The sequence below is a fragment of the Lytechinus pictus genome, chromosome 10 (assembly GCF_037042905.1).
Source record: "Lytechinus pictus isolate F3 Inbred chromosome 10, Lp3.0, whole genome shotgun sequence".
NCBI classification, from domain to species: domain Eukaryota; kingdom Metazoa; phylum Echinodermata; class Echinoidea; order Temnopleuroida; family Toxopneustidae; genus Lytechinus; species Lytechinus pictus.
In genome coordinates this window covers 9,348,872-9,370,675 of record NC_087254.1, presented here as the reverse complement: position 1 = coordinate 9,370,675, position 21,804 = coordinate 9,348,872, and the positions used below count along the sequence as shown (strand labels likewise).

Here is a 21,804-nt window from a genome sequence, read left to right as displayed (position 1 = left end):
ACAGTCATCTTTCTTGTGATCATTTTCAGCTTAGATAACATGATTTCACAGAGTTAGGCTTACGATAAAGCTTTCAGAGACTTTCTTAAGAAATCGTTGCTTGTTGCAACTACACCTAATAAGCAATAAACTATTAATTTTGAAAAATTTCCCCATAACCTGCGCACCCACCTCTGTTTTTCCAACTCTCTGTTGATAGCTGTAATCATGGCATCCCTTTGATCACTAGACTGGAGCAGCAACTGGCAGTTCTCATTCTGACCCCGTAGCTCCTGCACTCTGTGTCCCTTCTCCTTCTTAGTATCCTTATGCAAGGCTAAGGTGGAATGCATACGTGATATGTCAGCTTTCATCCACTCATGGGACTGGACTACCTGAGCTTGCATCTCGCTCACTGTATCTTCCTTGTTCAGGCTTGACAGCTTACGCTTGTCCTGGAGAGAAGAGGGAATTCAGAAACTGATGTTCAGTTGCAAATCGAGCAGAAGTCCAAAATCATATATGATTGAGCATTGGAGAAAGTTGAGTTGTAATTGAACAAAGTACAAATTTGCATTTAAACATGTGATATAGCAAAAGCATGCAGTCTCCAACAGTTAATCAAAGGGCTTGCACTTGGTTTTGTATAATTGCTGAAAAATATACAAAATAAGCAGAGAATTCCAGCCAGGTGTCAGTGTCTTCTTCCAAGCAATATTACTACAATGTCTCACGTAAGCCTATCTGTGTTGGTGATCTTTAGTGTGATCATTTTAAGCTCAGAACATGATTTCACAGAGTTAGGTTTACGTTATAGAACCGGATCTAGATCTACAATGATATGATGACAACTGACCTTGATTTTAGAGACTTTCTTAAGAAATCGTTGCTTGTTACAACTACAGGTAATAAGCAAAAAACTATTAGTTTTGACAAATTTCCTCATGAACCTGCGCACCCACCTCTGTTTTTCAAGCTCTGCATTGATACCTGTAATCATGGCATCCCCTTGATCACTAGACTGAAGAAGCAACTGGCAATTCTCATTCTGACCCCGTAGCTCATGCACTCTGTGTCCCTTCTCCTTCCTAGTCTCCTTACGAGAGGCTAAGGTGGAATGCATACGCGATATGTCAGCTTTCATCCGCTCTGGGGACTGGACTACCTGAGCTTGCATCTTGCTCACTGTATCCTTCTTATTCAGGCTTTTATAGGGGCGAAGATGGATAGAGATTCTGCTGGGAGAAATCGAAAAATATTTCAAACTTGGACAGATATTCAAGATATTATCGGATCTGCATCGCAGTGGCCCCATCTCATTAGGAGATTATTTTGGAAGAAAGATTTACGACATTGGGATAGAATATTAGTTTGCACATTGTTTCATCAATGGACTTAATCCAGAAAAGCAGTTCATCAATTAATCACATAAGAGCTTTATTTTGTGTGTTTGAAGGTGGAAGAAATTATAATTTATAAGCATGGAATGTTTCCAATAGACGTTATGAATATCTAGATGGAAAAGTCCGGAGTCACGAAAGCGACTGGATGGTCTGACCTGGCGATGTAGGAAAAATAGCAACCATGAGACATCGGTCAGGATATCATCTTTCTTCAATAAAATGCATCATACAATTCCAGATGTCTAGATGTTCATCAATAGGTCTTTGGCCTTTGCCAATCCCCTACATTCACTGCATTTTGGTTTCACCCATTTCTTTTGTCATTATATTTATTTTTAATGTATTGATTGATTTTATCATTGTTTATGTAATTATTGTATGTGTTGTACCTTTTAAATGGATATGAATAAAGTGAATTTGAATTTGAAATTTGAAAATTTCCTTGATGGTCATCTGCTTAAAGTATGTGCCCAGAAAGGTGGAATAGCGTATTCCACAGCATGCACTTGGGCGCAGTACTTGCAGGAATTATTTGTTCAATGGACATGGGAGGAAGTGGTGATGGGAGGTTACCAATTTCATGGTATTGTAGAAATCGATGAAAGCCTATTTGGCCAGAAGATAAAGATTCATCGCAGTAACCCAAGACGCCAAGAGAGAATTTGGGTTGTCGGACTGGTAGAAAGAAATTCTGGGAAATGCATATTACATCCCGTACAGAACCGGCGCACTGAAACACTGATGATCATCATCCAGCATCATGTTGCTCCAGGGAGCACTATAAATATACAGACGGATGGGTAGGACACAGGAAGCTTAACAAGGAAGGATACAAACACTTCACAGTAATCCACACAGAAAGCTTCAAGAAGAAATACAGAAACGTAGAGACCGACGATATCATTGAAGTGGATACTAACTTCATTGAGGGCAGTTGGGCCCATGCCAAGGCCCATTTCCATCATATTTACAGGACAACTACTGAGAACTTCGAGGCCCATCTATCAGAAGTAATGTGGAGAAACTTTCATAAAGGCCCAAGACTGTCCAATATTTTAAGAGAGTTCTTCTCTCTGTTGGCCCAAAGCTATTCAGGGATTGGCCTTTAGAGGTTAACAGTACCAAGACCGCTCTTTATCACCTTCAAACTGGGACCAGGAGTAGATGAAATAAGCATCCATAGGATTTATGTGCGTCACGCCCCTTCAGACAAAGACAAGGCGGTAGACGATCCGCGACGACGAATGTGATGACCAAAAGGATCCCACTGATGAACAATCCCCTATACCGTTCCCTTCCATGGATTCAGCAGGCAGACCAAGCACTAGTAGGACAAGGGATAGTACATCGATGAGACACATTTGTATGCCAGATGGCTTTGAAGAAGTTGGATCAGAAGATTACTGTGGAACGCCTGCACGAAAAGGCCAAGAAGGGCCAAATAAGCTATTGTGCCCAGGCGCCATTAAGTCCGCCAAGCCGACCAAAATTTAATCGCCGAATGCGTACCAGCAAAAAATTACCGAGGCGGGTCACGCTTGACCGCACATCCACAAAAGGTTGCCATTTGTGTGGAGACGATCCAGTACGGTACGTTTCGCAATCCATTCTCTCCGAGCTCCGAGAGCATGCAAGCTAGAGTAGCCTCGAATGGACATTGATGGAAGTTCTTTCTCAAGAGTACAGCACAGGTATAGACTCTAGGTCTTTAGAGGGCTCTCTTTTGGAAAATATCGCTTCTATACAACGTTCAATTTGGACTCGCTACCTCGCTGCGATTATCAAAATACCATAATATGATATGACAAACTCTCCGTCAAAATACTGAAATATATTTGTGATATTCCTCGTGTAATTGGAAGCTTAGTGTATATATTGAATTTGTCCTTAGTCTTCTGTATACCCTGATGCTTGGAAAATAGCCAGAGTCCAACCGATTTCCAAAGGAGGGGACTCAGCCACACTGAAAAACTACAGACCTGTATCTATACTGCCGATTTTATCTAAAATAATTGAAAGGGCAGTGTACTTAAACATATTTGATTATATATCTCAGAAAGACTACTTATATAAGAGTCAGTTTGGGTTTCGCCCTAAGCACTCATGCAAAACAGCTTTATTATGCATGGTAAATCAATGGTCAGAGAATGTAGATAAAGGATACCTGAATGGTATAGCTTTTATAGACCTTCGACGTGCATTTGATATGGTTAACCACTCTCTACTATTAGATAAATCACATCAATATGGATTCTCACCAAATGTCATCAAATGGTTTGATTCATACTTGAAAAACCGCCAACAATATGTATCATTAGGAAAAGAAAAATCTACCCTAAGAAACATTACAATGGGTGTGCCACAGGGTTCGATCTTAGCCCCGATACTTTTCACTTCATTCATTAATGATCTCCCTAATGCTATACCAAATGGCACCGTTCATATGTATGCTGACGATACTACTATTTCTGTTTGGGCGGGATCGAAGCAAGAGGTTGAGCTCAAACTGTCAAAAGCTCTTAGGGAATTTGACTCTTGGCTCAACAAAAACAAATTGATTTTGAATAGTGACAAGACCAAACGATGCTACTAGGATCAAAACAAAAGTTAAGATCACTAGACAGCAATAGGCTATCGATAGTGTTAAATGGATGTCAATTGGAATGTGTAGGTAAATATAAATGTTTAGGAGTTATTATAGATAACAATCTCGACTTTAAAAAGCATGTTGAGAGTATAGTTTTAATTGTGAAACAAAAATTAGGAACTATTCGTCGCTGAAAACAGTATTTTGATAAAGCACAATTGAATATAAAGCTGTATTGGGCTTTTGTAATGCCTCATATAATGTATTACTGTACCGTCTGGTCAGGAAGATCTGAAATCAATCACAGTAAGTTAGAGAGATTACATAAGAGAGCAGCATACATGGTGTCTAATTTCTCTCGGGAAACTCCATCTTAACAAATTTTTAAAATATTATCCTGGCCAAAAATACACAATGTCTTTTTAGAGCATCTGGCTTAATGGTTCATAAATGTTTACACGAAGCTGCTCCTCAGATGCTTTGTGATAAGTTTATTTATATAGAAGAATCCTCTCGAACAACAAGGAGCACAAATAAGATGATAATCAGGGTGCCATATGCTCGTACAACCTTCTACCAGAAATCATTTTTTGTCACAGGCCCATTGCATTGGAATGAATTACCCGAACCCCTCCGATTCATAGAAGACATTAAACAATTTAAACGGGAAATGGGAAAAACACATTTGATATGTAATGGGGACCAATGGTGGAATCTATTCCATTCTTTCTACTCATTTTATACATATCGTATCTCTTTTCATTTTTATTGTGTATATATAATTTTCATTTACTTTTAGGTAACATTTGTACAGTATCATATTTCATTTATTTTGTTATTTTCCATAGTTAATTATGATTATTTCATTATTTGATTTTAATATTAGTGTTTATGCTCTATTCTTTGTTTATATTTGAATATGTCACCATGTTTGATATTTGTGTTTGTTTATGAAGGGGGTTACACTTCGTAATTCCGAAGGTTCTTTATTCCGAAGGTTCGTAATTCCGAAACACGTAAATTGCCTATACCTCCATGTTCGTTAATCCGAAAACGTAAAAGGGTTCGTTAATCCGAACATTTGTGGCGTTATTCCGAAGGTTCGTTATTCCGAAGGTTCGTTAATCCGAAAACGAAATAAGGTTCGTTGTTCCGAAGGCTCGTTAGTCCGAAAACGAAATAAGGCTCGTTAATCATTAGTTTTCGGACTAACGAACCTTCGGAATTACGAACCTCATTTCGTTTTCGAATTAACGAACCTTCGGAAATACGAACCGTCGGAAATACGAACCTTCGGAATAACGAACCTTCGGAATATCCGAACCTTCGGAATAACGAAGCTTCGGAATTACGAATGTATGCGTATGAAGGGCCCCAACGAAAACCAGCTTGTTGCTGATTGGGCTACCCTTTTTTTTTATATTTGAAATAAATAAATAAATAAAAATAAATAAACACACTTTTTTCTTGGCAAATTCCAAAAAAAAAAGTACATTTGATTATACAATGTTCGGACTAATTTTTGTTCCTTTTTTTTTAAAACTTATTTTTAGAATGATTATGGGTGATATAGGCGAAACCAACAACAGTAACGATTCGATGATCTGAAGTCACTTAGCGTCAGTCTGTCAGGACTAAGAATGGAATGATAATTTATCTTTTTAGAGTAATTATTTGACCAGATCAAACCACTTTTGAGAAAATATGAACATTGTAAAAAATTTATATTCATTGCATTATGAATTTTACCAGTATCATAGCAGTTGAGTGGAGGTTGTTTCTCATGTTTCAACATTCCCGATCGGGGTAGCTGTATTTGCTATGACATTGTAATCGATCATAATCATATTAACATGAAACAATACTAATTACGATTGTATCTTCATTCTCATATTTTCAATATTTTTAGGGGAAATTTTATTTAATTTCTGTTCTTGGATTATGAATTCAACATTGGTTGGATTCATAATCCAATGAATATGAAATGCCATTTCGATATCGTGCTGTACATCTTCGAACGTAGAGGGCAGCAATACACGGCTGTGTGTTGACTTCTACGTTGGTACTTCACTAAAATTGAGCTTGCGCTTGTGAATGTTTTCGATATACGAACGAAAGGAGTCGAGAGCAGTCAGGATGTTTGGATTATCATGATTACAGCAAAGTGAGATCGTGTTTTGTGGCTAGTATATTTATCTATTTTATTGAGATTTTGGAGTAATTTCTGTTGCTGTTCTGTGCATTTTAAGGAAAAATATGTTTTCCTTGATTTTCCATTTGAAAAGCCACTTTCAAAAGGCCGTTTCCATGAATTCCATGAAATCGCGGAAACTCACTGTCATATCCCTACATAAAAGCGGGTATTATCGACGAGAGAAAGGTTATCAATATCGCTATTAAAGTGGCAAAAAAACAAGCGATTATCGGCAAGACTAGCGATAAAGAGGTTATTAATAACACCCCTATGAAAAACACATTTGACATGAATGGATCCTCACCTTTCACATTATTAGCACTTTCCATTTCAAAAGGCCGTTTCCGTGAATTCCGTCCCTTTTCTGCGATCACGGAAATCACTGTACCTATGTCCTATATGTGCTAACCTGTGTTGGGGATCTTTAGTGTGATAATTTTTAGCTCAGATTGCTCAATTTCACAAAAACATTTACAATGATATGATGACAAATGACATTGATTTTAAAGACATTCATATGAAATCATCGTTTGTTGTAACTACTGGTACTAAGTTCAAAATATCCTAAGAAAACTGTACACCCACCTCTGTTTTTCCAGCTCTGTGTTGATAGCTGTAATCATAGCATCCCCTTGATCACTAGAATGGAGTAGCAGCTCGCAGTTCTCATTCTGATCCCGTAGCTCCTGCACTCTGTGTCCCTTCTCCTTCTTAGTCTCCTTACGCAAGGCTAAGGTGGAATGCATACGCGATTTCTCTGCTTTCATCTGCTCCGGGGACTGGACTACCTGAGCTCGCATCTTGCTCACTGTAATCCTTCTTGTTCAGGCTTTATGGGGCGAAGATGGATAGAAATTCTGCTGAGAGAAATCGAAAAATATTTCAAATTTGGACTGATATTCAAGATATTATCGGATCTGCATCGCAGTGGCCCCATCTCATGAGAAGATTATTATGGAAGAAAGATTTACGACATTGGGATAGGATATTAGTTTGTGTTCTGAGTAAACGGAGCTCCTGTAATATCTATAACTTAAACAGGATTTTTTTTTTCTAGTAGCCTCGCTACCGTTCTCTCTTGTCCTTCTTTTGTTTTTTGTATATTTACGCTGTATCCCCAATTAAGTTGTTTTCATTATTGATCAGTTACTCCATCTCGTTTATTATGCTATTGTTCTTGTTTTCTCCTCGCTTTTTTTTATTCTGCCTTTATTTTTCTCCTTCTATCCTCCATCTCTTGTGTATTCATATATTTTAATTTAATCCTTAATTGTACATGATCTGTTACTTTTTTTGCATAATTTATATGTCTCATCCTTTTTCTCATATTGATTATCTGACTTTGTATTGTTTATTTTAGTTCTGTGATTCTTGTAATTGACGTTCATGTCATATTGAGCACATTTTGTCTTGTGATAATTTTTTTTTAAATCTTATGTTATGTACCATATTTGTTGCTTTATTGTATTATGTTTTTATTGTTATATTCCACACTATGTTTATTCCTTATGATTTCGATCTTTTATATTGTAAGAGCTTTTTGTGATTTGGCTCTGTGCTGCGATGGCAGTTTTTATCTAAATAAACCATTTTGAATGAATTTTTGAATGAATATAAGCAACTGCTCAGAAAATTAAAAGATTTCAAGACAAGGTATAGGCCTACTTGCATACAGAGGCATTGGCATTTGTATTATAACTGAATTAGCCAATGAACTCAAAAGGAGATTCTGAAAGGTGAGGTTTTGTATCTTTTTGTGGATTCAACATTCCTTCTTTTTCTCATGACTTCAAAGTTAGGCGTTTCTCTTTAGGATGTGGAGCCGATATTCTGACGTGAGTACATGTATGTCAACTGAGTTAGACATTCCCAATTTTCAACCGGACACACAATTGTGTATAATTATGCCTTTGTTTGTTTAAATTAATAGGCATTCATCAAGTTGGAACATTCTTATATAGCCCATTATCGATAAATACTTGGAAAATTATCACCTGGCCACTTTACAGCGCAATGATTATACTAAATTAAAAATTACATGAATTTATTTAATTTCATAATCTACTAATTTGAATTATTTTTTCAATTTCTTTGGCAGATCGGCACAAAAAAAAAGTTGTAGTAGTTTCTCCACTACTTTCTCTCATCGATTCACAATGTAGTTATTGGTGTTCAAATGAGACGAAAGCTCTTCACTGGAAGACTACATCAACAAGAAAATAATTTGACGGTAAGCAAAGCAATATCGTGTTGTTTTTAAGAAAATCCCAACCATGTATACAGATTGGGAATCTATTTTCTTTTATTAATCTCTCTCTTTCAAAGGAATGATATAAATTGCACATACAATAATAAAATAAGGTCCATACAATTTTTTTTTTTTTTTTACACAGAAGCCAGCATTATATTCACAACCCCTGAGGGCACCCATTCAGATAGACTCTTAGAAGAGGTATCCAATGCTCAATTGACCGCCATCGTAGTAGATCAGGTTCATAGGCATTCATCAAGTTGAAAGATTCTTTTATAGCCCATTATCGATAGAACACTTGGAATATTTTAACCATTTCTGGTACTTCAGCATCTGCAACAACTGCCCCACAGGTAGCAGAGATGCCAACTTTTGGAAATCAGAATTAGGGAGGATTTGCAACCGACACCAAATTATGTGCGCGTAGCACACATCTCGAGCGCGGAGCGCTCGACCCTTGCGGCCGGGGTCGAGGGCCCGCCTTAGGGCCCTGGAAGCTCTGGGTTTCTAGATGCTCTCTGGTGCAATCTGACCCTTATTTTGGAGCATTTCACATGTTTTTAAAAAAACATTGTTCCCACTTTTTTGACATAAAAATAAAAATATCAAATATGCATTTTACATGTAAAAAAAATGAGGGGACAATAGAAGAAAAGTACCTGTTCAACTATAATAATGAGGAATTATCCTCTTTATTATTATTAAAGCGCGGGTAACGTCTTCCTCCTCGCTGGTCCCTTGCTTGGTGAAATAAGTCAACAGGGTACTAGTGGAGCTCGAAGATCTCGTCTTCGCAATGTCCGTATGCCGTTTGCTCCCTACGTGCTTCCGAATATCATCACGACCTCCGTGCTCAACTTTAATGTCCACGCTGCAAATTGTGCAAAATGCATGGTAGATTCCTCTTTCCGACTTCCGAATACACGGGTACTGGAGACTGTATTCAGTCTTATACTTCCGAGACCATTTCTTGGTCTTTTTTTGTTGATTTTCCGCCATTTCGTGTCAATATCAACCCATCAATACGCCGAAATCACACACCGATATTCCATCGCACGACTCGACAAATCCAGCGGCCGCGAGCGCACACGCCTCACGAAGCTAGCCGGGCCTACCGGCCTGGTGCACAGTGGATTCCCGTTGGGCATATCACATGCACCAGCTTTTCGCTGCTCCTTATTTGTCTGCCTTTCACACAGAATTTAGTAGCAGCGAAACGTAATGGAGTTACTACATGCTTAAGTCAGCAGATGATACATGTACTTCCAATCCAATTTGATCAATGCAAAAAAAATCGTAATTTCGGGAGGATAAGGATGGTAATCGTAAGGGCGGGAGTTGGGATGAATTTTCGGGAGCCTCCCGATGAAATCGGGAGGGTTGGCATCTCTGGGGTAGGTGGCACCGATCCAGGGCCAGTAGGTGGGGCCGTTAACTGTATGCGAGTTTCTGTACCAATCATGTACATCAGCAAGGGGCAGGCCTAACATCATTAGGCTACGCATAAACTTATTAAAATGTCAGAACTTTCATTGAGCCACGTTGAGCAATCAATCAGTGGTAAGTGATGATTTTTGCCTTGGTAGATTAGGGGGGGACTATAGGGCGGTCTTTAGGAAATATACACCAATGGTAAGTCATTTACATAGATTTGTGAATAAAAATTTTTATCATCAAATCTAAACTCAAGTAAATCAAGTTAGTTCACTCCCCATTTGGCTTTAACTGAATTAGGCCTATGATTATTTTGAGAGAAAGGCGGCCAAACATGGATCCTGATCAACAGCCAACATCTTCAAGGAAGCAAGGCCAATGGTATCGCCAGCATACCCCGCCAACCCATAGTCTCAACTGGGAGGATTTCCAGAACCCATTGGTTCTGTCCGACTTCTTTAGGAAAGACAGTTCAGTATGGATTCCATGGCTCATCCACCAAGGAAACATTCAAGGAAGCAAGGCGGATGATATCGCCAGCATACCCCGCCAACTCATTGTCTCAACTTCGATGATTTCCAGAACCCATGGGTTCTGTCCGACTTCTTTAGGAAAGACAGTTCAGTGTGGATTCCATAGCTCATCCACCAAGGAATCCTTTATGGAAGCAAGGCGGATGATATCGCCAACACACCCCGCCAACTCATAGTCTCAACTGGGAGGATTTGCAGAACACATGGGTTCTGTCCGACTTCTTAAGAAAGACAGTTCAGTATGGATTCCATGGCTCATCCACCAAGGAATTGGTTCTTTCCGACTTCTTTAGGAAAGACAGTTCAGTATGGATTCCATGGCTCATCCACCAAGGAATGGGTTCTGTCCGACTTCTTTCGGAAAGACAGTTCAGTATGGATTCCATGGCTCATCCACCAAGGAATGGGTTCTGTCCGACTTCTTTCGGAAAGACAGTTCAGTATGGATTCCATGGCTCATCCACCAAGCATGCACTTGGGCGCAGTACTTGCAGGATTTATTTGTTCAATGAACGTGGGAGGAAGTGGTGATGGGAGGTTACCAAGTTCATGGTATTGTAGGATGGTTATTTTGTCATTTTCCTATTTTGTTTATTTCCTTTGACTTGTGTTTTCTTCAGCTGTTTTACATTTCTGTTCCCTCTAAACTTGAGTTCATTTGCATTTCTTTTCAGTACTGTCCTTGCAGTCTGAAATTAGGTTATTTGAGTTTACTGATATCCAGTTGTCATTCATTCATTCTACTCTGCATGCCTTTCCTCTGATTCTCTTTTGTCATCTTCATTCCTTCTCTATTCTCTCTTCAGGTGTTCCACTCATTCCATCCCTCACCTGACGCCTTAGTTTCTACTTCCATAATATCACATAATCACCAGACATCTTTGTCATCTCATCATATTCCTTATTGGTTTATCTTATGAATTGGGTTCTTACAGTTTAGTTTGATCCTTCCATTCATTTTATTTTGATTGGTTGACTATACTTGATTTAAATATTCATGTAAATTATTATGTGATACCAAGTTTAGCTGCTCAGGCAAAGTAGCCCAGAGATTAAGCAGTTCACTACCAGACTCCTTCGGTTGCAGTTCTATTTATTTGCGTCTCTACTTCAGTTTCATTTATTTCCCATTTGGTTTGGTGATTGATTTGAGTTTGCAGAATAGAATTATATTATTTTCTACCACTGTAAATTTATAATTTTTCCAACCTTACAGTATCATAGAAATCGATGAAAGCCTCTTTGACCGGAAGATAAAGTATCATCGCCGTAACCCATAACCAAAGAGGCCAAGAGAGAATTTGGGTTGTCGGACTGGTAGAAAAAAATTCCGGGAAATGCATATTACATCCCGTACAGAACCGGTGCACTGAAACACTGATGATGATGATCCGGCATCATGTTGCTCCAGGGAGCACTATAAATATACCGACAGATGGGTAGGACACAGGAAGCTTAACGAGGAAGGATACAAACACTTCACAGTAATCCACACAGAAAGCTTCAAGAAATACAGAAACGTAGAGACCGACAGTGGATACTAACTTCATTGGGGGCAGTTGGGCCCATGCCAAGGCCCATTTCCATCATATTTACAGGACAACTACTGAGAACTTCGAGGCCCATCTATCGGAAGTAATGTGGAGAAACTTTCATAAAGGCCCCAGACTGTCCAACATTTACAGAGAGTTCTTCTCTCTGTTGGCCCAAGTCTATTCAGGGATTGTCCTTACAAGGTTAACAGTACCAAGACCCCTCTGTATCACCTTCAAACTGGGACCTGGAGTAGATGAAATAAGCATCCATAGGATTGATGATGTGCGTCACGCCCCTTCAGATGAAGACAAGGCGGTATAGACAATCCGCGACAACCACAGTTATGGCCAAAAGGATCCCACCGATGAACAATCCTCCATATCGTTCCCTTCCATGGATTCAGCAGGCAGACCAAGCACAAGTAGGACAAGGGATAGTACATCGATGAGACACGTTTGTATGCCAGACGGCTTTGAAGAAGACTGTGGAACGCCTGCACGAAAAGGCCAAGAAGGGCCAAATAAGCTATTGTGCCCAGGCGCCATTAAGTCCGCCAAGCTGACCAAAAATTAATCACCGAATGCGTGCCAGCAAAAATTACCGAGGCGGGTCACGCTTGACCGCACATCCACAAAAGGTTGCGATTTGTGTGGAGACGTTCCGGTACGGTACCTTTCGCAATGTATTCTCTCCGAGCTCCGAGAGCATGCAAGCTACAGAAGCCTCGAATCGACGTTGATAAAAGCTCTTTCTCAAGAGTACAACGCAGGTATAGACTCTACGATATCATCTTTCTTCAGTAAAATGCATCATATAATTCCAGATGTCTTGATGTTTATCGTTAATTTCCTTGATGATCATCTGCTTAAAGTATGTGCCCAGAAAGGTGGAATAGCGTATTCCACAGCATGCACTTGGGCGCAGTACTTGCAGGAATTATTTGTTCAATGGACATGAGAGGAAGTGGTGATGGGAGGTTACCAATTTCATGGTATTGTAGAAATCGATGAAAGCCTATTTGGCCGGAAGATAAAGTATCATCGCAGTAACCCAAGAGGCCAAGAGAGAATTTGGGTTGTCGGACTGGCAGAAAGAAATTCCGGGAAATGCATATTATATCCCGTACAGAACCGGCGCACTGAAACACTGATGATCATCCGGCGTCATGTTGCTCCAGGGAGCACGATATATACCAACGTATGGGTAGGACACAGGAAGCTTAACGAGGAAGGATACAAACACTTGACAGTAATTCTCACAGAAAGCTTCAAGAAGAAATACAGAAACGTAGAGACGGACGAAATCATTGAAGTGGATACTAACTTCATAGAGGGCAGTTGGGCCCATGCCAAGGCCCATTTCCATCATATTCACGGGACAAGTACTGAGAACTTCGAGGCCCATCTATCGGAAGTAATGTGGAGAAACTTTCATAAAGGCCCCAGACTGTCCAACATTTACAGACAGTTCTTCTCTCTGTTGGCCCAAATCTTTTCAGGGATTGGCCTTCCGAGCCAGTACCAAGGCCGCTCTTTGACACCTTTAAACAGGGACCCGGAGTAGATGAAATAAGCATCCATAGGATTGATGTGCGTCACGCCCCTTCAGATGGGGACAAGGCGGTACAGACGATCCGCAACGATGACAGTGATGGCCAAAAGGATCCCACTGATGAACAATCACCCATACCGTTCCCTTCCATGGATTCAGCAGGTAGACCTAGCACTAGTACGACAAGGGATAGTACATCGATGAGACACGTTTGTATGCCAGACGGCTTTGAAGAAGACTGTGGAACGCCTGCACGAATAGGCCAGGAAGGGCCAAATAAGCATTAAATCCGCCAAGCCGACCAAGAATTAATCGCCGAATGCTCCGGGTTTTTTTATACTTATTTTTAGAATTATTGTGGGTGATATAGGCAAAACTTACAACAGAAACAATACGATGATTGCCACCATAGTAAACAGATTCTCGTGCACAATCGACGATCTTGTGCAATAGTTTGTTTAGACAAAGCTAGCTATGCGCGATTAAGGCTTTATGACATGTGGTTATTAATTTTGAAATTCGGACTTAAGTTGGCACATTATTTACAGATTTAAGAATATAAATCTGATAAAAACCCATAACCATTATAAAAGAAATAAAAATATATAATTCATAACGAAAATATTGTATAATCAAATGAACAAAGATCGTTTTCAGGTGATAACAAATATAATTACGTCAAAACGCAGTTTATCAATAGTTTTCCAGTTATCGTACAATTCCATGAGTAATGCATTGGTGACGATGAACTGTACCGATACCGTGCTTTAGGAAATGTAGTACCCATATGCAACCCATGGAGCTAGATAGTACTACTAGTAGTAGCTCCAGCTCCATGCGCAACCTCAGAATAAGATGCACGTGAACATAATTTGAGGGAAAGATGCCTAGCCAGGGCCATCTGAAGACCATGAGAAATATATGGGAATATTATTTAGGCCTTGGTAAGTTAATATTCCTCATGTACCCTATTTCTAGAATCTGCACAACATAATTAAGCTTTCATATTTTTCCATGGATAAATTTTGTTTACCTTTAGTTGGGAAATCATGATATTCCTAACTCATCTGGTTACCGAAGAGCTATGTAAGTGCATCAGTTGATCGACATGATTGACAGTCTTCGCTTTGTTCAGTGTGAGCTAGTTACCGAGTTGGGCCGGGCAATGGAACGATCATGTCCGTTGCAGCTTTGAATCTGCTGGCTGAATCAAAAATAAATTGATAAATTGATTAAGTATGTCTCATGGCCTGGCCCCCATATTCACTCCTGCCTACATTCACTCACTTGTATAATTTCTATTCTACTTCAATATGATTTGTGTGATTATTAATTTATGCTTGATATGCATAAATTGATCTTTACCAAAATTAATATTATGCATTTACATCAAGCTTATCTTTCCCTCTTTCTCCGTCTCTATTTTTCTTTTCACTGTATAATCTCTTATTTCTCTCTCTCCTCTCACCCCCTCAATTTCTCTCTCTCTCTCTCTCTTTAACTACACACAGACACAAAAACACAAAGATCGAAATGCAGGGCCAGAAAAAATGCATTCATAAAAGGACAATCTGCCTTGTTCTTAAATCATGTTAATGGAATCTATACATCTTGTCACTTTAGAAAAGGAATTGCTATCATTTCTTAAAATTAGTCCAAGTCGAAATGTTATGCTATCATTCCAGAATTCTATCAAGACTATTTTATGTTTGTTTTCAATTTTTCATTATGAATAAAACAGTTATAGATACATATTTTCAGCATAATACAGACCCACAGTGCAGCTTTTCGGCGAACTAAGAACGATCTGTGTATGCAGCTAAATTGGCAATGCGATTTTTTTTTTCTGCTTGTATATTCAGTCTCAGTCCGACATGCGAGTCTACAATTTTCTTGACTGTTTCGGTAAATTTTAGGATATTATTATTGAATATTCATGTATTTCAATGATTTACAACTAAAGGCATGTGATTAACGTCCAAAGCGATTTCCAGGGATACGTTATAGTGGGTTTAAAAATGATAATACTGTTTAATATTGACCGAACTCGACTCCAAGTTCAACTGTAGCGCTCGCTATAATCCAAGCTACATTAGTAAAGTTACAAGTAATCAAAGCTGATTTATACTCAATCTGAACAACTTAAAATACATACATTATTTGAGAAAATTGGTGTCGGGTTATTTTACAATCAGGGTACTTTTTCCAAAAATTGCCTTCTGTGCACCATAAAAAAGAAATATGTGTACTGTAATCTCAAATCAATGATGGCAAGCTGTTAGGCACTGTTAGAGCAACCCGCAGGAGAACTTTCTTTTATTGAAATACATGTTTTCTTCTGGAAATTTACTATATTTTTCATTTTAGGACTAAAATTACTATCTCATCACATTTTTTCAAATTTCGAGCACTCGCATCTTTATCATCAGTAATAATTAGGCATTGTTTAACCAATAACTAAAAATGGGGTGCCATAAGTGTCCTCTCCGAATTCGGCGTTTTTACTCATAGTTAGATGTTACTTGATTGATAATGTTTTTGTGTACAAGAACGCTGGTATATATGCAACAAACTTAGAATGTTCACTTTGCCCAAGTCCACTTATTTTCAGAAAGGACACGTTCCAATGTTGTCATGTCCATTTCTGTCCAAAAGTGTCCTCTCCGAAAAATGAAGCAATTGACTGCACGTGTAGTTAAAATATTGAACCCCTGTAAAATAATTAGTTGATGACCTTATGCCTCATAATTTGAAATAAATATCATGTCACCTGTTTACAACACACACTTTAAAATTGAGGAAAAACAAAGGAACTTTTTTTTCTAGTCCAGTGAGACAGCTTAGTGTACCCTGATTGTAAAACAACCTTGTCCTCATCGACACTAAACTGTTTACATGCGCTTAAAAATGGGGAAACATGAGTCTTACTACTGTAGATATTTATTGGGGAAGGGGTGTAATCACCCTTACTTCAACGACAACAAGTTACCTTGGTTGCGACGGTCTCTCTAAGAGTGCGTGGGAAGAATCTCCCGTTGTACCCTAATGTTCCCCAGCAAGTGTCTATGATGTTCCCAACATCGTTGATTACCCCTCCATTAACACTCACGAAGAGGTTGGCATCTTTTGATGACTCTCTTGCCCTTCTTATTTTTTCGACATGAAATTGCAATATGGGATAAGCCTCCCTACTGAAAAAAACATCCGCTGGGCCCCATTTCCACGCAGTTTTATGTTCTTTGACCTGTAACATAAAGGATCATTTTTGGGGGTGAAATCATCATACATTTCTTATAGTCAACAATGTTATTAAAAAAAGAAAAGCATTTTTTGTGAAATTTTGAAATACAGTGTGCAAAAATCATACTATGAAATACATTAAAAATCAAAATATTCACACTTCAGTGTTATTTTACTTTCTTCTTCCGGAAAACTGTGACATATTTAAGGAATTAGGTTTAATTTACATTGGGAAATTTGTAGTCATCCACAAATTTTTTGCCAGTTAATGTTCATGTTCGATTTTGGTTTTCCAATTACAACCTTCCTTGTTTCAGGAAATTTGATGATTTTTTTATACACGACAGAGATGTTGATTAAACTATGTTGTTTATATACAAAATCACTTATTTAGAAAAGAAAGGAAACTTATTAGACCTTTATCAAGATTTTTCCATCGACAACCCTCCTCTCGTCATACTCTTCTAGTGTGGCCGTTGCACCTACACAGGTTCTCTGTGCATTCACCGTAAACAAATCGACGAGGAGAAAATCCCTTACTGCTTTTTGATCGTTCCAATAGTTGGAGCCTGCTTTTATTGCCTCTGCATAGATTTGGGAATACATCAATAATGACAGACTTGAATTAAATGAGAATTAAACCCTCAATAGACTGGGCTGTTTTGATGCCCCATGATCTCGGCCCTCGATGAAAAAAGCTAAGTAAGAGTTAATTTCATTTTTATTTCATGGTTTATTTATTTCAAGTAAAACTATCGTACACCTTCTGCAGCTAAAAAACTAAAATGCATGCATTTACAAAAGCATATGAATTAACAAAATGTACCTGGAGCATAAAACAATTACTTTTTGATTATTTACAGTACACTAAACAATAAATACAGCATAAACTATGAAAATTAAATGAGAATGTGCATTTTAGCAATTATTTAGGTTTCAAATGGGAGGTCCTGCATCTATATTGTGAAAAGTCTGGTAATCAGTTTTTACAGTGTTTGTATTTTGGTAACAGATACAGCAATTCTATATCATAATTGTTCACGTCTATCTTTAAGTGTTAGCATCTTCATAATTTAAATAGATATTGCCTGTGATAAGTTTACATACTCTTTTCTTGATTTCTTGATTCTTTCTAATTTTTGCACATAATTTAGAGTTAAATGTCTATTAACAAGGCAAAGGCAATTTTGTGTCTCACCCACTTATGAAAATAACTAGAAATATCGTGATTTGTGAGGGCACGCAACATAATTGTATCGAAACTTCATTGTGAAATGACTGGGATGGAATAACACTTGTCATAAGAGCGTTTCATGTAAACGTAAACATTGACCTGAAAATGACCTTTGACCTTACCATGTGACCTCCGACCGCAGCATAACATGCAGGTCGCCTAAGTACATCTACCATCCAAGTTTTGTTGAAAAGCGACTTACGGTTGTGGAGTTATGTGTCATTAGGTTTGTGACATTTGGATCCGTAAGTGGGCAATACAAAACAGGCACGCAATACTGTAGAAGACTGGATGGATATATCCAATATATATTTGAATCAGGGATGTGTTAGGAAGGATAGGAATCTCCCTGCTTTAGTACAAGCCTGCTTTAACCCCATCTGACGAGCTAGCGATAAGATACTGTGTTTTTAACAGGTGTTTCAACAATGCCTTTTCAGGTGTTTACAGACATTTTCATTTGGTGATAGTTTCTCGTAGCATTAAGAGAGACTCGGAGTTAAACTTGGCTGGTCCCGTTTTTGATAATGCATCAGTACGTATAAAGGGTAACAGCGAACACAAATAACCATAATTCAAGTATTATTAAAAGTTAATTATCTCAGAGTCACTAAAGACCACAAATAAATTGTTATACAAACTATTTTCATAACTTTTCATCTAATAAACTGAGTGAGCTCTAAAAGATTGCAAATTGTTATAAATTGGGAGTTTACATTTTATACTAATCTTTTTGTTTTGCAGACCTATCACACGAAATGTCCTGGATAGGGTTAGGATGTGTTGCATGATCTTGCAACTAGGAGAAAGCCATTCTAATACAGAACAAGTGGAATGCCTCTGGCCGTCTCACCTGCATCACGCGATTCAATATAGCAGCAGTGCTGATTTTGAAAACTACTATAACTCGCACAAGATGTTCAGTGATACTTGGTTACTCTTATTTCCACGTTTTATGAACTAGACCAATACACTTATAGAGATATGATGGCAATTCAAAAAATACCCCCAACGTGGCCAAAGTTCTTTGACCTTACATGACCTTTGACCTTGATCATGTGACCTGAAACTCGCACAGGATGTTCAGTGATACTTGATTACTATTATGTCCAAGTTTTATGAACTAGACCAACACACTTTCAAATTTATGGCTGTAATTCAACAAATACCCCAATTTGGCCAAAGTTCATTGACCCTAAATGACCTTTGACCTTGATCATGTGACCTGAAACTTGCACAGGATGTTCAGTAATACTTGATTACTATTATGTCCAAGTTTCATGAATCAGATCCATAAACTTTCAAAGTTATGATGGTAATTCAACAGATACCCCCAATTCGGCCAAAGTTCATTGACCCTAAATGACCTTTGACCTTGGTCATGTGACGTGAAACTCATGCAAGATGTTCAGTGATACTTGATTAACCTTATGTATAAGTTTCATGAACTAGGTCCATATATTTTCTAAGTTATGATGACATTTCAAAAACTTAACCTTAGGTTAAGATTTTGATGTTGATTCCCCCAACATGGTCTAACTTCATTGACCCTAAATGACCTTTGACCTTAGTCATGTGACATGAAACTCAGGCAGGATGTTCAGTAATACTTGATTAACCTTATGGCCAAGTTTCATGAACTAGGTCCATATACTTTCTAAGTTATGCTGTCATTTCAAAAACTTAACCTCAGGTTAAAATTTGGTGTTGACGCCGCCGCCGCCGTCGGAAAAGCGGCGCCTATAGTCTCACTCTGCTATGCAGGTGAGACAAAAACTACACTGTTTTGAAACTCTTACCTATCGCAGCTTCTGCACTTTTCTTCATCTTCCTCTTGAAATTGTTCACGTCTTGTGGGTCTAAAATATTGTCTGAATATGAATGATAATTAGGGTTACACCTGTACTTTCTTATACATGTTTTGAAGATGGAATATTTTAAAATGTAATAATGTGAAGTACAAAATGATAGAAATACATGTATCATCCATTAAGGGACAAGTCTTCCCCAACAAAAAATTTGAAAAGAAAAGAAGGATAAAGAATAACGCTGAAAAGTTAATCAAATGCGGAGGTAAAATAAGAGTTATGACATTTTAAAGTTTAATTTATTTTCACATAACAGTTATATTCCAATCCTGTATTTACTTATTGCACCGATCAACATATTTATCATGTTTTCAAACTTTCATCACAAAGATTATAGATTCAAGATATTTTCATTATAAATATCGATTTACTTACACATAGGTTAAATTATTTTGCTCATTTCAAATGTGCTTCAAAAGTTTGATCAATCAGACCAAATCAATAAAGGGGTACTCCGGCTTAAAATCATAATAAACCAAGTAAGATTTTCAGCTAATATTTCATGATTTCACAAAGATAAGTTTATGTTTATGTACTAGTTATAGAATGAATGAATTGTTTGCTACAATATTAATTTTCCCTTAAAAACTTTCATTACTTTGTTATACTTGTATAATGGGTTGGTATAATGAATTTGTAGTGAAATTTTTATTTTTATTTTTGGTGAACACAAATTATAAAATTATATAACATCATAACAAGATTATAGAAAATAGAATATGACAACGTAAGCTTGCTCTTACATATTAATGCAGGAATGCATTGAAATGAAAATTATGTAAATTTGTTGATGTCATAACTTAGTTATTCCTAGATCAGTATTCATGACAATTTCAGTGTTTCGTTTGTGTGTTTTTACTATATCTCTTCAAATCGAATTATATTCAGCCTGGAGTACCCCGTTATTTGAAATTATTTATACAAATAAATTACCACTTATCATAGCCCGATTCAGCCTCTCGTCTGCCGATGGCCTCTGATAGTCCCTTCTTATACAATTCAATGGCGTCGGACACCTTCCGTATGTTCCTCTCCATAAAGCATGTATCTTCGGTGTATACGACGAGGAACTGGGTAAGTTTGTTGAGATACTCCCAATATTTGTGCTTCGTTTTTGGTGCGTAATGCTGCATGTTCCCGTTGATGCTTTAGTGAAATGAAAGAATTGGGTGTTATTTTTCAACTGTTAGGTTGAAAATGAAATAAAAATTAATACATCAAACTGTTCCCAATTAATACAGTTTTTCCTTTCGTTGGGAAGTTGAGTGAACTGTGAATTAGACCAAGTGTTAGTAGACCATCTGATAATTCACCAATAAAAACTGGACATAGGGATAATCAATTATTGCAGGAGTTTCAGGTCTCATATAAAAGGTCAAAGGTCATTTAGGGTCAACTAACTTTAAATAGTATTTTATGATCATATGAATTTTTTTTGTGAATAATTTATATTTGTCTCAGTTGATTTCAAAGTCAGAACTGCCTCTATATTGAATCATGTTATGCAAGAGGTGTTCCACGTATTTAATTTGACTGATAGTATATCGGAATATCCAACCCCTATTGTTATCTCTGATCATATTTAAACTCAATCACATTTGTCAATATTTTTAGTTTTCATTTATCTTTTATATGTTTCAGAAATGACCGGATCAAGATTTTCACCGTTCAGAGAACAAGAAAGGACAAGCTCTCCACATACCCATAAATTTTGGACAGCCATGATGGTAATCAATGGAGCTGAGCATGCGCTGGTTTGACCTTACGTGTGACCAACGAATGGCAACTCTTATGGACTTCCATACCCTGGACTGGATCATAGCAACAACATGCATCATATTTCAAAACCCAGCATTAAAGGTGTTGCAGTGTGTGACTTCACCTTGGAATCCAGCTTTAAACAATATTTTGATATATTACATAGGTCATGTAGATTCGAATCAGTGATAGGTCAATACGCCATCACGTGACCATAGCTGCGAGGATCGCATTTG

General features: G+C 37.8%; 1 protein-coding gene across 3 annotated transcripts; it reads right to left on the bottom strand.

Annotated features, from left to right (window-relative positions):
• Nucleotides 1-177: 177 nt before the first annotated feature.
• On the bottom strand, nt 178-20,865 carry LOC135155838 (uncharacterized). 3 transcript variants are annotated; one of them, XM_064106118.1, is made up of 8 exons: nt 20,744-20,865; nt 19,742-19,813; nt 17,126-17,292; nt 16,458-16,712; nt 14,502-14,672; nt 6,749-7,020; nt 942-1,214; nt 178-434 (listed from the first exon to the last, which is right to left on the bottom strand). In XM_064106118.1, exons 6-8 carry the CDS (start codon nt 6,961-6,963, stop codon nt 410-412), a joined length of 513 nt encoding a protein of 170 aa, XP_063962188.1. In that variant the 5' UTR covers nt 6,964-7,020; nt 14,502-14,672; nt 16,458-16,712; nt 17,126-17,292; nt 19,742-19,813; nt 20,744-20,865; the 3' UTR covers nt 178-409. The 3 variants fall into 2 exon arrangements, 2 of the variants coding, with proteins under 2 accessions (XP_063962188.1, XP_063962189.1); XM_064106119.1 differs by lacking the exon at nt 20,744-20,865 and having other exon boundaries at nt 19,742-19,832.
• Nucleotides 20,866-21,804: the final 939 nt, after the last annotated feature.

Bases quoted from the DNA above. Each gene is read 5' to 3' on its own strand.
- LOC135155838 (XM_064106118.1), bottom strand. From the start codon at position 6,963: ATGCGAGCTCAGGTAGTCCAGTCCCCGGAGCAGATGAAAGCAGAGAAA. The intron at 1,215-6,748 runs GTGGGTGTACAG...TTCTCCCAGCAG, and splicing joins ACAGAGCTGGAAAAACAGAG to AATCTCTATCCATCTTCGCC. The intron at 435-941 runs GTGGGTGCGCAG...TCTTCTCTCCAG, and splicing joins GCAGAGCTTGAAAAACAGAG to GACAAGCGTAAGCTGTCAAG.